General features: G+C 58.4%; 1 protein-coding gene across 7 annotated transcripts in view; it reads left to right on the top strand.

The window, feature by feature from the left end:
* CAMK2B (calcium/calmodulin dependent protein kinase II beta) overlaps window positions 1-18,987 on the top strand; it is a 147,740-nt gene that overhangs the window by 100,571 nt on the left and 28,182 nt on the right. For 3 of the 7 annotated variants that reach the window (XM_074940232.1, XM_074940228.1, XM_074940226.1), the window contains exons 12-15: window positions 203-245; window positions 2,826-2,900; window positions 13,612-13,652; window positions 14,089-14,160. In XM_074940232.1, coding sequence (XP_074796333.1) covers window positions 203-245; window positions 2,826-2,900; window positions 13,612-13,652; window positions 14,089-14,160 — 231 coding nt within the window. The remainder of the gene's footprint in view (window positions 1-202; window positions 246-2,825; window positions 2,901-13,611; window positions 13,653-14,088; window positions 14,161-18,987) is intronic. The other 4 variants (XM_074940229.1, XM_074940227.1, XM_074940231.1 and 1 more) reach the window with 2 other exon arrangements.

Here is an 18,987-nt window from a genome sequence, read left to right as displayed (position 1 = left end):
CACGGTAGGCCACGGCGGAGCAGACCAGCAAACCCAGCATCCCCGTGCGCTAGGTACGCTTCCTCACTTGGCCACACCCCTCCTCGTGCGTCCAGGGGGCAGCGCCCAGGTGGTCGGCGTCCTGGCCCCGCTCAGGCCAGCTGCCTGTCCCACCATGTTCTCCAGCACTGTGCTGTACCAACCCCTGGCTCTTCTCTTCCAGGGGGCGATTCTCACCACCATGCTGGCCACGAGGAACTTTTCGGGTAAGAGCTCGGCTTGGCTTCGCGCTGCAAAGAGACGCGCGTCCCAGTGCTTGCCCCCGAGGGGCGAGAGTGACCTTAGCCCCCATTGGGACCAAGGCCACGTTCGCGGGAGGCGCGCTCCACCGGGATTCCACGCCAGAAAAGCGCAGCCAGAGCGGCAGAGCTGGGCTTGTACCAGTTCCACGAACCGTTCTGGCACCATCCCCCCTGTGTCCCTCCCTCCGCGCGGGCCCTGGCAGGTCTCGGATGTCACCAGTCTCTGAGCCGGGACCCTGGTGAGCGGGGGTTTTAAGGCTCCCCCGGCCCCCTGCCTTCCACTGTGATATGCGACCGAGGCAGTGTGCCTACCAGCCGGCCCTGTTCTCTCCGAGGGCTATGAACGGGCTGTGGCCAGCCATCACAGGTGACCGCCCCGTGCTTTCTAGGCAAGCCCCTTTGTTCTTAAGGCAAAAGCATCACAGAGAGAACCTAGAAGAACCATACGATTTAACCACACACGAAGCATCCTCCATCGGTCTGGGGGGGGCGGGGCACATCTTTCCAACCCTCCTGCGAGGATTGGGGCCCCCCTTGGACAGAAGGTCCTGTCTGTCTGCTGCATCGGAAGGAAGGCCCTGCGTTAGTTTAAATACACCCTTTTTATTCCCAAAGCCCCTTCTTCGTTGGTCTCTGGAAAACCCAGTCTGTGCCACCCTCCCCAGCGGTGGCCAACTTGGTTGACCTTAATCACCCCCCACACACACACACTGGTTTTGGTTCCTGAAGGAGCCATGGTAACCGCCCTCCCTGGAGTGGCATACAATCCCTCTCCCACAGCGCTACATAAACTCGCTACAGTGTGGTCCCCGGAAGACATGGCATGGGGTTGCTGCAGGCCCCAGGCGAAACAAGCGATGCTGGCAAAAACACAGCTTTGCCGATACCACTGCATCGGCACCAGGGCTGCTCTGCCGGTCAGGGAGTCGCTGCTTTTCACACCCTGACCGGCAGAGCTGTGAAATCGGTAGTGTCGACCTGTGCTGAAGAGTTCCCAGCGCGGCTTAGAGCCGGACGCAGTCCACGCAGCTGCCGTTCCTGGCCAACTAACCTCGGCCTTAGAGGGCAACATCTTCTCCTGAGTGGTGCCGGTTTGGTGATGTGGGGAATTGGGTATAGAGCTGAGAACTACAGAGCTCATGTCACCTGTGCCTGGCTAGCCTCGGTACACAGGTGCCCAGTGCAGAAACCCATTGTGCCCTGGGCAGGTCTGGGCTAAAGAAGTCCCTCTAGAGCCCACTGTTAACATTTGCACGGAGCTGCCTTGCACACCAAACAGGGGAGGCGTCTAATCGGGATGCCGCCGGGCGCCTGTAGAAATGCAGACGTGCCCGGGTATGTTTCAGGGGAGAGGTGGATGGATCTGTGTCTCTTTCAGCCATTGCAATCCCGTTTTTGTCAATTTCATGGCACAGCGGATTCTCACCTCCCAAATATCCTGCCAGCAGAGTGCTCCAGGGGAGGGGGCTGGCGGGGAAGGGGCATGCCCCTGCCCGCTGGATGTCCCTGGGAATGCTGCTCTAACGCGTACCCTTCCCTCCTGGTCTTTCCCTCCTCGGTTGGCACCCAGTATCAGCTGAAACCGACTGCCTCGGGCCCCTGCTACTGCCCCTGTCTAGCGGAGTGAGGAGAAACATCTACATCCTTAAAGGGAACAAGGCGGGGGGCAGCTGGGTAGATCCCTCAAGCAGGACATTTTGGTTTCTCTTCCGAGGGGCCGTGGCTTAACTCTGCAGCACCCAGGCCGGGAATTCAGCTTTCCAGGGTCATGGCCAAGCGTCACTTAGCAAGTGGGGCAAGAAAGGCTAAGAGATAAGCACCCATTGATGGTATCACGGGGATTCAAAGCCCCCACTGGGCTGGGGGGGGCAACCTATGGGCATGGGGCTCCAGTGCCCTGCCCCGTGCATCCCTCAGGATCTCAGAGCTGGCGTCTTGTGCGAGAATCCCTTCTCCCGTCCATGCCACACGGCACGGGGTTGTGGCTCCTTGGCTGGGACGTTCCCTGACGTCTCAGCGACCCTAGCAGGGCCTGGCGGGGTGGGGGGGCTGCTGCTGTGTGGCCGACCCTCCATACCACCTCTGGGAGTAGCTTCCCCGCTGGGCACAGAGGGTCTGTCTCTGCTGCAGTTAAACACCCGCGGCTGGCCCGTGTCAGCTGCCGGGCTTGCGGGGCAATACAATTGCAGTGTAGCCATTCGGGCTGGGCTCGGAAATCTGGCGAGGGGGGAGGTTGAAAGCTAGCTCCAGTGTCTCCATGCAGGGCCCCCCCCCCCGGGCATTGCGGGGGGGACGTGTCCCCAGCCATGGCTCTAGACCGGTCGCCCCGTGGGGCATGCGGAACAGGGGCTCAGCTCCCAGCAATCTTGCCTCTCCATCTAAACTTTAACTCTAATCTTTTTTTCTGCTTCCTTTGTCTCCTTTCTTTCCCTCTCTCTCCCGCCCTCCGTCTGTCTCGCTCCCTCTCTCTGTCTTTCTCTGTCTCTCTCCCCCCCACCCCGACCGCTCTCCTTGTCCCTCCGTTTCCTACCCTGGTGCTGACAGTCGGCAGACAGACCACCGCTCCCGCCACAATGTCTGCAGCCGCCTCCGGTGCCACCATGGGGTTGGTGGAACAAGGTAGACGTGTCCTGAAGGGACCCTCCCCGCTTCCCCCCTCTTCTCTCCTCCCCCCCCCCCCGGAAATCTGAGTGCATGCAACTTCATCCATCATTAGCACCGCATCCCCAGCCAGCGCCCAGAACCGGGGGCAAACGCAGCCGGGTCTGCTCTGAGGAAGGGCTCCGGGCACTGGAGGAAGCTCCGGTTTATTCCAGCAGTGATTTTAAAAGGTCCAGGGGGAAAAGAGGGTTACAAAGTGGAGTTGGAAAATGTGTAGGGGTCTGGAACGGCTTCTGTATGAGGAGCGAGTAAAAAAGCTGGGACTGTCTATGATAGAGGTCTATAAAATCTTGAATGTGGGAGAAAGTGAATAAGGAAGTGTTATTTACTCCTTCTCCTACCACCAGAACCAGAGGTCACCCGATGACATTAGTAGGCAACCGGTTTAAAACAAACAGAAGGAAGTACTTCATCACGCAAAGCAGTCAACCTGGGGAACTCCTTGCCAGGGGATGTTGTGAAGGCCAAAAATGTAACTGGGTTCAAAAAAGAATCAGAGAAGTTCCTGAAGGATAGGGCTGTCCATGGCTATTAGCCACGGTGGTCAGGGACACAACCCCATGCTCTGTATGTCCTTAAACCTCTGACTGTCAGAAGCAGGGGCTGGATGACAGGGGTTAGAGCACTCGGTAAATTTCCCTGTTTTATTCATTCCCTCTGAAGCACCTGGCACTGGCTGCTGTCGGAAGACAGGATACTGGGCTAGGTGGACCATTGGGCTGACCCATTCTGGCCGTTCTCATGTTCTTATTTAAATTCCACGTTACTGAAATTGGGCTTCTCGTCCCTGGGAACTCAGAACCTGGATCATATCTCAGATGGCGACCAGGATCGACGGGGGAGAAGCCCAGGGCCCTGGCCACGCTTTAAAAGCCAGCCTCCGGTTTTGTGCCCGCACCCTTGTACATGCGGGTTGTAAGGGCACATGGCTCTTTCATTGCCCCCATGGCCGAGGGGGAAATGCCTCTTTTGAACCCCCTGCGTTGACGAAAGCCCTGAAATATTTATGTGCAAGGCGGGACACCTGGTGGTCAGAGTCGGGCACTGCAAGTCGGGAGTAGAGGGACTCCACTTCAAAAGTGCCTAGTTCACTTAGCAGCATCTGAGTAAAATCTTCCTCGGGGCCTAAGTGATTTAGGAGCTGGAGTCCAATTCTCAGAAGTGACGTAGGCCCTGAGAGGGGGCTAACTTTCATTGAAATCCAGTGGGACGTAGGGTCCTAAGTGACTCAGGGCCAGATTTGCAAAGGTATTTAGGCCCCTAGAAATGCAGAGAGGTGCCTAAATCCCTTTTACAACCTGGCCCTTTTGAAAATTTTACCCGTAGCTTCTCCTCATGACATCAGGCAACCCTCTCTCTGTGCCTCAGTTTCCCCATTAGTAAAATGGGCACCCAAACCCTCCCCACCTTCTGGCATGTGGATTCCTGGCTGTAGTCTAAGAGCCAGCTCCTGCTGATTTATTCATTCATCAAAGCCAGCAACGCGGCAGTGACATCCTCCTCCATCTCTCTGTCACGCCGCGCTCAGCGCAGGGCTCTGTGTTCCCTTTGGCAGGAGTTAAAGCCCGTCCCTTTCGCACACAGGGCAGGGAGCAGCTGCTGGTGAAATCATGGCGGGCGGGGGCGGGGGTGGCGGTGTAAAAACCTGAACTCAGGGCTTGGCAGGGGACGGAAGGTGGAAATGGGCTCCGGACTCTGTATTTTAAATACCAGCCTTTGCAGTCCTGGCTGATTGGTTTGGGAGCATAATCAGCTGTGGCCCTCCCCTTTGAAACAAGCCAATCCCTTGGCTGTTTTCCTGCCATACACAGAGCCCAGGGCACGATTGTACTGGGGTGGCTATGCTGGCTGTTTTTAGCTCGATTAAAGCCAGCTTGCGGATGCCTACCCGTGCTGCTGTCCCACCTCCTGACCGCAGTGGGGACATCCCCGGCCCCTTTAGGCGCTTGTGATCGGTCCCTAGAGCAGGGAGAGGCGAGGGCCATGCATGCCAGCTGCAACCAGTGTCAGGCCTAGTTGCGGACCCTCTTGCATCTTTCAGGCTGTTGGCCTCGTATCCTGCACCAGGGGCTTCTCAGGGCAGCGAAGGCCCAGCTGGCTTTCCCAGCGCGCCCAGAGATTCTGTTCCCGACTTGGGATTGGAATTCGTCGGTCGGTTTGCCGCGGCTGCCACATTGGGATTCCTCCCCCAGCGAGGGATTTCCACAGACAGGGGCCTAAACAGGAAGCTGCCCCTTCAGCTGAGTGGCTTGACCAAAAAGCCCGGGGAGCAGGCAGGCAGATCGCCCACTGTATAAGGTGCGAGCACCGCCCCCAAGCACAGTGACAGAGTCGCCCATCCCACTTTGGTGGGCGATTGCGTGGTTCGTACCGAGAGCAGACAGCAGATAGGTGCTGGGTGCACGTCATGACTGACATTCACCCTGTGCAGAGGGTCAGCCCGAGGTGCCGCCCAGACGCACTCCCAATCTTCGGAAGACGTCAGCGGGGCCTAGACCCACGGTGGCCCTCGCACGGGGCGAGAGTCACTGGGGGAGCGTTTCAGGGAGCGAGAGGGGGAGAGCAAAGAGCACACATTTGCTTTGTGGTGCTGTATTAAAACGTAAAGACTGGAGCTGAAGAAAGTTCCTTTCAGAGATCTCCCTTGTGCCAGGGTCTGGGGGCATCCCCTGCCAGGCAGTCAGGGGGGTAAGTTCCCAGCAGGGCTATGGCACAGGGAATGTCTCCAGTGTAGCTATGTAAGTCTGGTGTACCGCCCCGCCCCCCAGTCATGGCGAAGCAGAGCCTCTGGGTAACCTCTACAAGGCTCCTAAGTCACTTAGGGCCCAGATCCTCCAAGGTACATAGGTGCCTGTCTCCCACTGATTGCAGTGGATGTTAGGCTTTGAGGTTCTGGGCCGCGGGAGCCTGAAGCCCACTGACTTTCTGTGGGATTCAGCACGTCTGAAAATGGGGCTCAGATGAAATTGGCCAAAGCACCCAAGTGATTTAGGAGCCTCACTCTCATTTTCAAAAGCCCCGCAGATGCCTGGGAGTCCGTGTCACTGCCAGTCAATAGGGTTTTGGCTCCTAAACAGAGGCATTTGAAAAGTTCCCCTCTATTCATTTCCAAATGGGGTTTGAAAGGGGTTTGGGGCCCTTTCTTGGTACGTGTGGGGCCTGGAGATGGGCTCTGACATGGGCCCATTTGCCTTTCTGCATGAGGTTTCTGCATGAAACTCGCCTGTCTCTGGAGCACGGAGTTAAAGGAGGTGTTGGGGAAAAACACCTGAGCGTGCCGGGGGCTGTCCGGAAGTGGCTGGGCTGACTGGCTAGTCTAGTGAAAGGAGACAGCTGAGGATAAGTGAGAGCTTATCCATATGGAGGGTCTGCGGGCATTCAGACAGGCTTCCCCTCCTCCCCCCGTGCACTTCCATCCCAAAGGTTCTTCCTTGTGAATGCTGGCTCTCTGCTTGCCACGGCCTCCCGCCCGCTCCTCCCCCAGCCTTGCCTGGAGGTTGAACTTGGTGAATGATGCATGAGGTTGTGTGACCCAAGTGCATGGTCCAGAGCCTTGTCCGGTTTAATCTGTCCACCCAAAAGGGAGGTGGGGCTCTTTGCTTTGTGTCCGCTGGTGCCCGCCCTGCATGCAGGAGACTGATCTGCATGGCAGAGACAGAAACTGACCCGCCCGAGCCTGTCTTAATGTCCGTGCAAAACTCCAGCCGGGATCCAGCCAACAAATCCAGTGGAAGGGGCACTGGTCCCACTGTGTCCGGCACCAGTTGTAAGCCTGTCCCCTCAGAGCAGACTGGTGCCGACATTACCTGCATCTGCTTTAAGAAGAGGCCTCTGAATCTCCATGCAGATGTTAGTCCATAGGGATTCACAATGTACTTGAGGCTGGAAGCTCGCAAGGCGAGAGACCCTGCCTCGTGTGGCTATGGCAGGGCTCAGAGGGGCACGTGGGAACTGCCTGTGAGTAAGCAGAGGCCGGTGAGCGGGGGTCATTTAGGGTGACACCCAGGGGGGTTATATTAGGGGGCTGTAATGAAATCCATTTAAAATTGATCCGGTTACACCCGTGCGATCCCTGAACGGAGATGCATCTAAATTGCTGGCCCTTGCCCGTAAACAGATTTTGCTTGGTGTGGAAAGCTGCTGTCACTCTCCTGACCCCGGGAGCTGCCCCGCCAGCTCTGACAGGGCGAGTTTGAGAAGAGAAAGGCTCCGACGGCTCAATGGCTGACACCAGAGCAGCTCCCTACTCTCCCGCCCTGCCAGCGTCCTCTCTGGAGTCTCTTCCCTTCTGACTGCAAGACGTGGTGTTAAAGTCACCGTTCCAGCCCCTTGTGCCCCCACGAAGCCGGCAGCAGGTGGCTAGAGCGGGGCTGAGCATGCCAGGGCTGTTCGTACAGCAGCCAGGAGGACAAGTGAGCGAGTCGCACGAGGTTCTCCACGGGGGGAAACAATCCGTGTTGTGCTGCGGAGAGGGGCCCGGGAGTTGGGGAAGGACTGGTACCGTCAGCGTTCTAGCAAGCTCTGCAGAAATGGAGCTGCCACACCTCGAGGGGAGCGGTGGGGTTTCTGGCCTCGGCCTGGAGCGGGACTGGTGCTGCTTAGCTCGGCATGGCGGAATAGTAGATCTCCAGACTTCACAACGGTGGGGTTTCTGGCCTCGGGCCTGAAGCGAGTTTGGGGCCGCTCCCAGCTCCGGGATCCTAGACCAGGCCTTGATGGGAAGCAATTGGTGCTGAATGCCCTGTTCCTCTCTTCTCCAGGGGGATCCACAACCTGTGACCCCCCCATTGCTGTCCCGCCTGGTGCTGCTCCCCCAGCAGATGCTCTGGTTGTGATGCGGCGGCTCCTCGTAGGCATGGCTGGCAGTTGCTCTGATGGGTTAAGCGAAGGGTCCCTTTGCTCCTCATCTTACACACCATCCTCCAGGACATGGAGAGTGGCTGCAAGTGCCTTCTGGCCCCTCCGCCCGCGAGGTTCATCTCTACCCCACTCCCTGCTTTGTCTCCTTCCATCCTCTCTGTCTCCAGACAAGCCTCGCCCACGGTGTGCAAGGCTTCTTGTCATTGATGTTCAGATGTTCTCCTGCCCTCTGGCGAGAGATCTCTGCCGGAGCACCCGCCTTGCTAGCAGCCTCCTCGGCCGTAGACAACGGGCCTGGCTTTGTCTCGCCACTTCCTGCACCCGATCCCGTCACACCAGGGTTGTAGCCCTCCAGAGTCTTCCCACTGTCTCTAGTAACGAATAAGCCCAGAGTGTTGGGTTCTCCCTGCTGGCTTTAAGGTGTGAAGCCCTCTCCGGTTCTGCACTGTCCTCCTTTGGGGAACAAATGCATCACCTCCCCAGAGCTGTCTCCTCTGCCAATCCAGGGCCTCGGGAAACCAAGCTGCCATCCCTCACTTTACACTCAGCTGGGCTCCCTGCCAGTCTAGGAGCCAGCCATAGCAAAGTGACATGCCCAGGGGCCCATGAGAAATCTCAGTCTGCTGGCATCCATCTCCCCTCCCCTTGCCATGGCTGCTGGGGATGAGCCCCCAAGACAGTCGCTGTGGCATCTGGGCCAGCCGTATAGGTATGTCGGGCTGTGCCAGGCTCTGTGAGTTCACGTGATGAGACCAGGTCCCTCACCCGACCCATGCTGTGCAGGGCGTCCGGCAGCTTGCACCTTGTGGATGGGCGTTTCTCCTGGCAGTGGCCCGCTAGCCAAAGCGTGACCTTGGGAGTTAGATTTGGAGAGCCCAGGGTCAGGCTGGGCTTTGGAGACCTTGTCCCCTGCTTTCCAGCTGGATTACTCGTCAGAAATTATCCGAGCGTGTCCCCTTTGCACGGCCAACTTTCCCCTTCGCGGGGATGGGAGCCCACGGCCAGTGGCACGTAGATGGTCTCTGAGGTTGGATTCCCTCCCAGCGCACGCCATGCTCTCGTTTCCCAGCCAGGCGGCTACCCCCTGCAGGAGGGCACCAGGATTGCCAGACCCGTCTGGGTGCTGCCACGGTAGGCAGGGGTCTGCTGAAAGGGGTGAAGGCAGCCTCTCTTCCCGATTTGCAAGGCTCTGCGTGGTGAAGCTCCCTGGGGATGGGCCAGCCCTGGAAGAGCTGCTCTTCTGTGTCATGTGGAAGAGCGACGGTTTACGAGGCAGGGGGTGTGCTTGGTGGTTTTGCTCTGGGGAGGCAGGGTGACCCAGGGGATGGGCCGATCGACTGGGGGCCAGGACTCCTGGGTTCAGTTGCCAGCTCTGGCACTGACTTGCTGGGTGAGCTTGGGCAAGTCACTTCTCTGCCCGCTTCCTCCCTCGGCGAGGGATATTGACCCTCCTTAATAGCACAGCTGGAAAGTGCGGAGCTCGCTGTGTTGTCAGGCCCAGCAGACGGGGCTGGCTTGCAGCAGAACCGACCGTTTCACCCTCCAGATGCGAGGAACGCTTTGCCCAAGCCAGAGCTGGGACCTGTGCCCCCAACATGCAATGCACAGATGTCCCAAGTCCACGAGACGCTTTCTAGTAATGGAGTAACTCGTGGTCCGATCTTGGGGCTACTCCAGGTAGACCATCGCATAGAGCGTGACTGTCATGGCGTCCCCGGGCGATGCTCTGGAACTGCTCCCCATGAAGCCAGGCAGGACTCTGGGGAAGTCTCCTCTCGGGGAGCAGCCTGTCTTCAGGACACACAGCTCCCCCGGCTCCACCTTCCTGGGTCTGACCCCGGAGCATTCAGCATCCTCTGCCCCTCCGTGCGCTTCCCACAGCGAGTCCGCTCAGGCAGGGTCCTGGGGAAGCCAGAGGGTCCTGCACCCCAACTTCGCAGTCAGACGGGACTCTCAGCCAGCCAGTAAAACAGAAGGTTTATTAGACGACAGGAACATGGTCTGACACAGAGCTTGTAGGTGCAGAGAACCGGACCCCTCAGCCGGGTCCATTTTGGGGGGCAGCGAGCCAGACAACCACGTCTGCCCTCGTCCCCAGCCAGCCCTAAACTGAAACTCTCTCCAGCCCCTCCTCCTCTGGGCTTTGTCCCTTTCCTGGGCCAGGAGGGCACCTGATTCCTTTGTTCTCCAACCCTTTAGCTGTCACCTTGCAGGGGGGAAGGCCCAGGCCATCAGTTGCCAGGAAACAGGGTGTCGGCCATTCTCTGTGTCCAGACTCCTGCACACACCTGCCCTCTAGGGCTCTGCAACCATCATACACCCTTATCCCACCACCTAGATACTTAAGAACTGCCATGGGGAAACCGAGGCACCCCCACACTATTCAGAGGAAACATTAAGAACAGTCCCGCTTCGTCACAGTGACTACAGGCCAAGCTTGTAGCCTTTTCAGCATTGTGTAGGTATTTGCACGGGGCATTTTATCAAAGACACCAAAAGAGCTCCCTTCTGAGTCACAGCCGGTCGGATTTGCTGGCTGGGTGCCCTCCGTGGCTGGGTGCAGCCCGGTGACACGCTGTCGCCCGCAGGATCCGTGCTGCAGAACCAAAGAAGCCATGGAAATGCAAGCTGGATTCTGCCCTGCTTCCCGGTTACCGGTAAAGCTACCAGCTACCTTTGGATCTCAGCCTCTATTGCCAGGGCCGAAGGAGCTCAGCTTGGTTAAGGCCAGAAAGGACCGTGACGATCATCCAGGCTCATCTGCACGGCACGGGCCAGCGAATGTCACCCCGTGTTTATCCCGGTACCTCCTGGCTGCACCACGGCGGACCTTTCACAGGGGGCTGTCCCGTCCCTAACGACTCTAAGCGCTGGAGCGTTGACCCCGTCCCTTGGAAAGCCGCCCGGGAACCCGCATTGTTACAGATGCACCAGCAGCGTGAAGGGCTGTAGTAATTTTGGCCGCCCTTCCCGTAAATGCTTCCCCGTGGACCTCCCCTTGCACCCTGGGCTCAGCAGAGTGACAGGAAGCCAACCCAGGCTAGGTCTGTTGGGGGGCCCTTCCAGCTGTTTGGAAATTGGCTGCATGGGGCAAAGCCAAAGTGAACCCCAGACGCCAGCAAGGGTCACTTCAAACCCCAGATCGGGGGCGGGGGAGGCGGCAACATTAGGGGGCATTGGGGGGGAATATGGCCAATGTGCTTGAATGACAAAGAATTTGGCTTCGGTGACACCGAGAGACACGATCCGGGGAGCGGAGAGCTGTCTCGTTCTGCCTTGTCGCTTTTCTGACTGCTATGGCATTTTAAAAGGCTACTGTCCTCGCCCCCCCCCCTCACCCCCCCATCAGTGTGACTGTGCTCAGGCCAGGTGTGAGTGGTAACTTCCCTCTTGGAGTCCCCGGAAACTTTGCTCTCTGCCTAAATCAACAGCTCTTTTTGTTCTCTTCTCTCCTCTGCCCCCCACTGCCCCCCTCTCCTCTCACCTGCCTGTCTCTCTCGCTTTCCTCTTCTGTACATTTCTGTCAGGTAAGCAAACTTTTCCCCGGGTTCTCCCCTCAGAGCTGGCCGGGGGACGGGAGGCAGAGGTGGCCGTGGGGCCGGGGGCCGGGTGGCGGAGGAGCCCTCTGGGACCGCCCGTGGGGCGCTCCCTGCCTTCCACCTCGTCCCCGGGCCGTCGGGCGAGCGCCGTTAGTCGGGAAGCGTTCAGAGAGGGCTTCTGTCTGCGAATGAGCGACAGGCGGCCCCGGTTAAAAGCCGGCAGATAGAGGCAGGCGGTGTGCCCGCCGTCCCACACGCAGCTCTGCCAATGCACCTCAGTCTTCACTGGCAGCCCCCCCGTTTCAGTCCTCGGCTCACCACAAGCAGCTCTGCCAGTGCCCCTCACTCCCGACCCACAGCCCCCTTTTATCCCAGTCCTGCCCCCCGCCCCTGGCTATGCCGGTGCCCCTCAATCCCAGCCCACAGCCCCCTGCCAGCCCAGCCCTGGGCTCCCCCCAGGTCTGTCAGTGCCCCTCACTCCCAACCCACAGCCCCTTTTTATCCCAGTCCTGCCCCCTGCCCCTGGCTATGCCGGTGCCCCTCAATCCCAGCCCACAGTCCCCTGCCAGCCCAGCCCTGGGCTCCCCCCAGGTCTGTCAGTGCCCCTCACTCCTGACCCACAGCCCCTGCTACCCCAACCCTGGGCTCCCCCCAGGTCTGTCAGTGCCCCTCACTTCCAACCCAAAGCCCTCTGCCATCCCAGCCCTGGGCTCCCCGCACAGCCCTGCTGGTGCCCCTCACTCCTGACTCACAACCCCCGGCATATCCAGCCCTGGGTTCCCACGTCTCTGCCAACGCCTGGTGTCTCAGCCAGGGCTGCAACGTTGCTGACACGGGACAGTTGTTGGCTATTCTGAATGCGGATTCGGACCCAAGGAGTAAGGAAAACACGGAAAGCAAAGGGGGCGGGGGGAGTGCTTGAGAGCAGGTGGCCCGGCCCAGAGGAAACCGCGAGGAAGCAGGACGCCGAGCCTAGCATGCTGGAGACCCCGGGGCAGGAGAGCTGGGCAGGGCAGTGAAGACGGGACCCAGAGCACAGCGGGGGCCAGGGGTTGCTCCCTGGAGAGTGAGCTTCTGCAGTTTGGGCCCCAGCTGGGGAGGGCCATGGATGCCAAGGCTGTGACACTCAGGGGATTGGGAGCCCAGGCAGTGCGGGGTAGCGGTTAGAGCAGGGGCTGGGCGTCATCCCTGAGTTCTAGTCCCAGCGCAGGTTTGACCTTGGCAGAATACCTCAACCCCTGTGTCTCCACGTGCCCCTCTAGGAGCGCAGGCTGACCCACCCCCGCCCCCCGGCCTGCCTGGAGGGGGCATGGTGAGACCGGTGGGGGGGGAAGCGCTCTCAAGGAGCGAAACGGGATTGTGCCAAGTTCTGAGCGTGTCTCGGTGCCGCGCTGCCCCGTGGCGTGTGGCTGGGCAGCTCCCGGCCGGAGGGGCAGTCGGTGGCGGGGGGCTGGCTCTCGGAGGGCGTGATCCTGCGTGGGAAGGGTCGGGGCAGAGGAAGGACCGCGCGGCTATCAGCTCACTGGCGGTGAGGCGGAGAAGCGTGGAGCCTGGCTGGTGTTAGAGCAGGGGAGAAAGGCCCTGGGGGTGAGGGTAGCTCAGACTGGGGCAGAGGGCGAACAGCGGGAGATCACGCGGCGGGGCCGCTGGCACCCTCTGCCCAGTGCCTGCGTTTAGGAACCGGGGAAGGGGCTAGTGAAAGGTCCAGCTGGGTGGAGACGTTCTGAGTCAGTGGGTTTCTAGCGGAGCCTGCTGGCCGGCGGTCACGACCGGGTCCCAGGGGAAGAGAGCAGAGACCCCAGGGCTGCCCTACGGCAACCCCACTCAGGAAAGTTTGGAGGGTTTCTCTGAGGCGACCAGGGTGGGGCATCATTGACAGAGCTGAGCACTGTCCCTGGAAAGCCTGCCCCCGGCTCTGCTGGCGTGGGCTCTGGCCGAACTTGGGCGCGCCCGGGGCAGCTCCGCGGAGCTGGGAAACCGAGGGCACGAACGGAACGGCCGCCAACTGGGCCGGCTGCCACGGCCGCCGCGACCTTTGCTGGGTCTCCATCTCGTGTTCCACCCGAGCCAGGCGGCGAAGGTGGGGGCTCCCCGGGTGCAGGAGGCTGCAAGTCTGGGGGAAGGGGTCACGCTCCCCTTCTGTGTTCGGGCGTAACCCATCAGGGTTCGGGTTTGAAGGGGCCTCTCTCCGCCCCTCAAGGGCAGGCAGCACTGCGGGTGCTGGCGAGGGGGGAACCGCCACTAACCCTGTCCTTTCCCTCCCCATGCAGCAGCCAAGAGCTTACTGAACAAGAAGGTCGATGTTGGCAAGGTGAGCTGCGCGCCGGGGCTGCGGGGAGATCGGTTTTAGATCCCGGGGCCGGTGGGAAATGATGCCGTCGGTGCAGGCTCCTCTCAGACCAGTGCCGTGGCAAGCTGGGGCCCGCCGCTCACAGCTGGGCCCCGCCGCGCACTGGCCCGGAGCCACGACTGAACCTCTGGGGCCTTTCCCAGGCCAGGAGGGCTTTCCTGTAGACAGTTCCCCAGTTCCCTGTGTCCCACCCACATCTGGGCCTTCTCTGGAGCCCTGGATCCACGCTAGACCCTTGGCTTTCCTGTCCATGTCCGCCTCGGGCTGGCCACAAAATGCAGGGGATCCCTGCTTGCCCCATAGGATTGGGAAGGTCTGGGGGACCGTGGGCCACCTGAACGGAGCGCGGGCTTTGGAAGCTCAGACCTGTCTTTCAGGGTGTGTTTCTCCTTCGCAGCCACAGACAAACAGCAGCAAAGGCGGTGCCGGGGTCACCAGCCCGAAAGGAACCCTCCCACCAGCTGCACTGGTATGGCTCTCGATCGGTCCTGCTCCCCCTCCGCTTTCCCAGCCGCCGGCTCGGGGGGCTCGAGCGGCGCTCCCTGCTCGTGTGCCCCCCAAAGCCTCCTGCGCTGGGCGTGGGCTCTGCATGGCCGGGAGCGGGCGCTGCTGCGCACGGCTCCGGGCCAGGTCCGCCGGCTACTGTCTCTGTGCAGAACCAGCTGCCCGCATGCGCTCAGAGGGTGCTGAGCACACAGTCCGGATGGGGCAGGGGCAGGGTGCAGGCAAGTGGGGCTGAATTGGCTGGCTCCGAGACCAGCCCTGCTCCGAACACCTCCTCGGGCACAGACCCCTTCTTTCCACGCTGCCCTTCTGGAGCTGGGGACCTGCCACGTGACTGCGGCAATCCGGTCAGATGGGGAGGGCTGCGTGTTCCTGCTCACAAACAACAGAGGGGGCTTCCTGCCCCTCTGCATCACTAGCCCAGCCAATGGCAGGTGCCAGGGCCTACCCCACCTGGATGGGCACCTGATGTGCGCCCTGCCTTCCGCCCCCATCCCTGGCCCGACTGTGCCACGGGTGCCAGCCCCAGAGCAGACCCCGCGGGGGACCAGAGTCACAGTCGAGAACAGTCCACGGGCAGCTGGCCCAGAGGGCCACGGGCAGACAGCAGCCTGGCCTTGGTAAATGTGTGGAGCCCAGTACCGTGCCCAGCCCCAGGGATGGTGGGACGAGCCTGGGGAGAAGGGTGCCAGGCCTTGCCAGGGGAGCAAGCTATTCCTGACCCAGTCCTCGGCCCGGGGCAGCGAGCGTCTCCGGAGCTGCTCTAGGCCTACCGGAGCTTCCCGTGGCCCAGGTGAGGAGCGGCAGGGTGAGCTGCGTTCATTTCTACCCAGGTCCACACGCTTCCCCGCTCAGCGCAGGGCCCCAGCTGCCACCCCAGGGCTAGTGCCAAGGAGGCTGAATGGGGGAGCGGGGAGATGCCACCACTGGTAATCGCTTGAGACGAGACCGAGCCGGGAAGGCAAGGCTGACGCAGCGTCCAGCAGCCTGTGCCCTGTCCTGGCTCCGTAGGGCTACCCAGAGCCCTGATCTGCTGCCAGCTGCTCCCTCTGGGGCTGGGAGTCACGGACAGGCCGGAGCAGGACGTCCCTCTGGGCTCCACGAAGCTGTAAATGAAGCAGGGAGAGGCCGTAGCGAGCTGTACAGTACAACGCCCCGGGCCCAGATCCCGGGGACAGGCCTCAGAGACTGAACAGGGCTGCAGTGAGGGGAGGCTGCCAGGGCAGCCACCCAGTCTGAGGGCCTGGCTCTCCCTTGTGCGGTCGTTTAGACCAGCGCCAAGTGGGTATAAAGACGCCCAGTCTGCTTTGGTAGCACCTTACACCTAGCTTGGCATCTGCCCAAGGAGCAAAGCGCTGGAGGCTCGGGATCCTAGATTTTGTATTCTTGGCAGAAACCTTTAGGGAGCAGAGTCTCTTATAAGTGAGTGCAATGTGCAGGCCTTTGTGTTCAGGCCTTCCCATGGAGTGGCCTGTTTCTCCAGGACACCCTGTTGCTGGAGGATCGTCCGTGCCCCTGCTCTGTCCAGCCCTGGAATCGTTTTCATTGGTACCCCTAGCACAGATCACGTTCTAACACATGTCCACTAACATGCCTTGAAATTCTAATGTGGACAGGACACACCCATCTGTTCCCAGTCATGTTTAAGGGCTAACCCTTCATGGCACGTCTACACCCGAGTTTACAGTCACGCTAGTGTAAAGCTCCCAGCGGTGATGCAAGAGCATGATACCAAACGCAGGGCAGACTGTTAAACACCAGGGCACAAACCCCGGCTGGGCGATGAGTTCTACGCCTAGATCTCACCAACCAACCAGGCCCAGTGCAAACGCCTCCAGCGCTGTAACAGCCAGTCCCCTGGGGTATGCCACTCTGTCTCGCCACCCGGGTGAGTGTATCTCCGTGATAGACGGACCCTTCCTTCCACCGAGACTCACAGCAATATTCAGGTTACCCCCAGCTCCAGTCACTTGCCCCAGGTCAGTTGCACCTTGGATCTCCCACCGCAGACGCTTGTAGCCAATCCTGAAGACGGATTAGCTAGGAAAAGGAAATGAGAGAGTTATGTACAAGGGCAGAGCAAGCGAACGTAGACACACACACGAGTCACAGTCGTCAGGTTCAGAAGGTGATATAGGCTTGTGACAGGGCTAGTCGCCGCTGGGGCGCCTCCTGGTGGCCACGTCTGGGGATTAATACTTTTCAGGTCATGACCGCTTTCCGACCGCACCCTTCCTCGCTCTCCTGGACTTGCGGTGCTCTCTTTTTGTGACTCAGCCCTCCGGCCAGGTCAGTAACAGTCCTACCCTTGAAGGTATCAAAGTCCCGCTGGGTCAGCTGTCTGCGTGCCTGCTCCAGGGCCAGGTCCACTGCCACTTCCCCAGCAGCTGGTAGGGGAACCCGGCCCCCCCACTACTCCAGTTTCCAGCCCAGAGACTCTAAGTCTAGCAACTACCATCTACTTGATCCCAGATCCTGTTGCTATTTCCATGGACCCTTTTCTACTCCCCTTCTCCATCTTCCAGCCCCCTCCTCTGGGCTTGCCTGCCCAAACTCCAGATTACGTTCCCTGCAGCCCTCTTCACAGAATCATAGAAGATCAGGGTTGGAAGGAACCTCAGGAGGTCACCTAGTCCAACTCCCTCTTCTGATCTTTCTTTTTCTTCTCCTCTCGTTTTATGCTGCAGCAGCCGTTCTCACACCAGCAAAGTCCTATATCCTCGCCCCTAGCCCAGTATCCTTCGGAAAGCGAAGTGATTCTCTTTTAAGGCTGCCCCACTTTCCTGGTGCTGTCACCAGTCCCTTTCCGACGATCGTCTTTCACCTCGCGGCCTCTTGGTTCTCGAGAAAGAATCTTTCTGTCTGCGTAATCCCCCCTGCATTAGCAGCTGCTCAGCTGGGTCTTAAACTTTTGTGCGTGTCACACAGCACATCTTTGTGCTGGTTTCGTAAATATAAATGACCATTCGAGTCACAGCGAGCTCTTTGAAAAACAGAAGTAACTATAGTCAGAGTGCTATCGCAGCTATTAATAGACCATTATCCTCGAGTTGAGGACATAGTTCATGGAACCGTTACCCGTTTTTTCTCTTGGGACCCTAGCTCTTCCCATTCCTTTGCAAGTTCTTTCTTAACCAAACTTTTGAAGTCCCTATTTACTCAACCTCCCCACTTTGTAAGGCAGTTTTTGCAGCTTTATCTGCCATTTCATTGCCCAGTGTCCTGACACACCCCGGAATCCACACTGTTACTATATAGATACACCCAATCGTGTTATCTCCGTAGTTAAGAACAATATTTCATTGAATAGGTCATTCCTACTTTCCAAGGCTTTCTTTCTAATCACCGTTACACCCAGTAAAGAGTCAGGTAGGACAACGGCCGTAGCCAACAGTACACCCATCAATTTGGCCATCAAACGGCCGCAAAATTGGCTAGGCTCCTAGATCTCTTAATTCCAAATTCAGGGGTACAAAGGCCATTCGCACTCTGCCTGTGCTGTCATCTCTAGAACGACAGTATAGATTTAGCAAAGCTGACCCAATTTGCTGTGCGTAAACTCATAAATCGTAGTCGGCATATTTGATAGCCCTGCTCCTTCTTATGTTCTTATAATTCCAGCTCCACAAGTGGAGAACCATCTGTCCAGCTGTAAGTGGATTTCCCCGGACTAAAGATTTTAATTTCTTCCAGACCTTCCTTTTCACCAAAGTCTTTTACCCACCTTTTGACCCTGGGAGTTTGTGACTGAATTCTCAGCAGTCCTTGTCTAGTCGTTTAGTACTTTGATCTTCTCTGTTTCCGTTAACCTTCGCCCAAAAGGTGAAATCTAACGATTTCATCCTTCCATTTATCGGCATTTCTCCGGTTGCAACCTGCAGCATGCACAACGGAATTGTGATACTCGCCCCACATGCGATTCGCAGAGCTTGGGCTCGGCTCGGCTCTGATTGTTCGGGTGTTGAGCTAGAAGTGGAATTAAAGGCTTGTCATCCCCCAGGCTTTCCCCTGTCATACCCCAGCGATTTTTTAAAGCAGATTTCATCCTAGCTTTACATTTAATCTTGATATCACCTAGATGACCCTTCCACATGAGTTTGCTGTTGAACATAACTCCGAAGAATGTCAAACGTTGAGCTACTTGTATTTTGTCTATACAGATAAGGCCCTTTGTTTTCAGTTTAAACCGATTTTTACCGGAAAAATCCTGTGGTTTACAGAAAGTATTATTCCATTTTTTCTGATGTTCACCCTACTTTTGTATCACTCAAATATATAAAAAAAATAACTTGGTTTTATTGGGAAACTGCAACACAGTGCACGAGATCTATTGTTTTCTGAACCTCGGAGATGGCACTGTGTTCTGAGTTCTGTTTTGGTTCTGCAGCAAACCACGTTGATGAATGGAGTTCAGAGCATTAACCTATGAATATTCCCCCCACCACCGCCCCGTCCTTCCATCCACCAAAATAAACCCCAATATTTCCCCGGAAAAAATACCCATAGTTGGGTTTTTTTTGCACAGGTTTTTGCCTGTTTTTGTTGTTGTAATAAACCCTGTAAATTCCGGGGGGAAATTAAATAAAATAAAAACTGAAAACGAAGGGCCCTGTCTAGAGAGAGAGAGAGAGGGGGGCTCCGTTCCTTCCCAGCCTTCCTCTTTGTGAGGGTCATTCCCTTAGCTTTAGCAAGGGAGAACTTAAATCCCCACATATCTCCCCATTCTGACCCCCCAACCCCACCCCGAGCGTCTCATTGGCTCTCTCCACAGCTATGGGAAGCCTTCTATGTT

This window comes from Natator depressus, chromosome 26, assembly GCF_965152275.1.
Source record: "Natator depressus isolate rNatDep1 chromosome 26, rNatDep2.hap1, whole genome shotgun sequence".
NCBI classification, from domain to species: Eukaryota; Metazoa; Chordata; order Testudines; family Cheloniidae; genus Natator; species Natator depressus.
The sequence above is the reverse complement of the archived record's forward strand: the minus strand, read 5'-3'. Positions and strand labels throughout refer to the sequence as shown.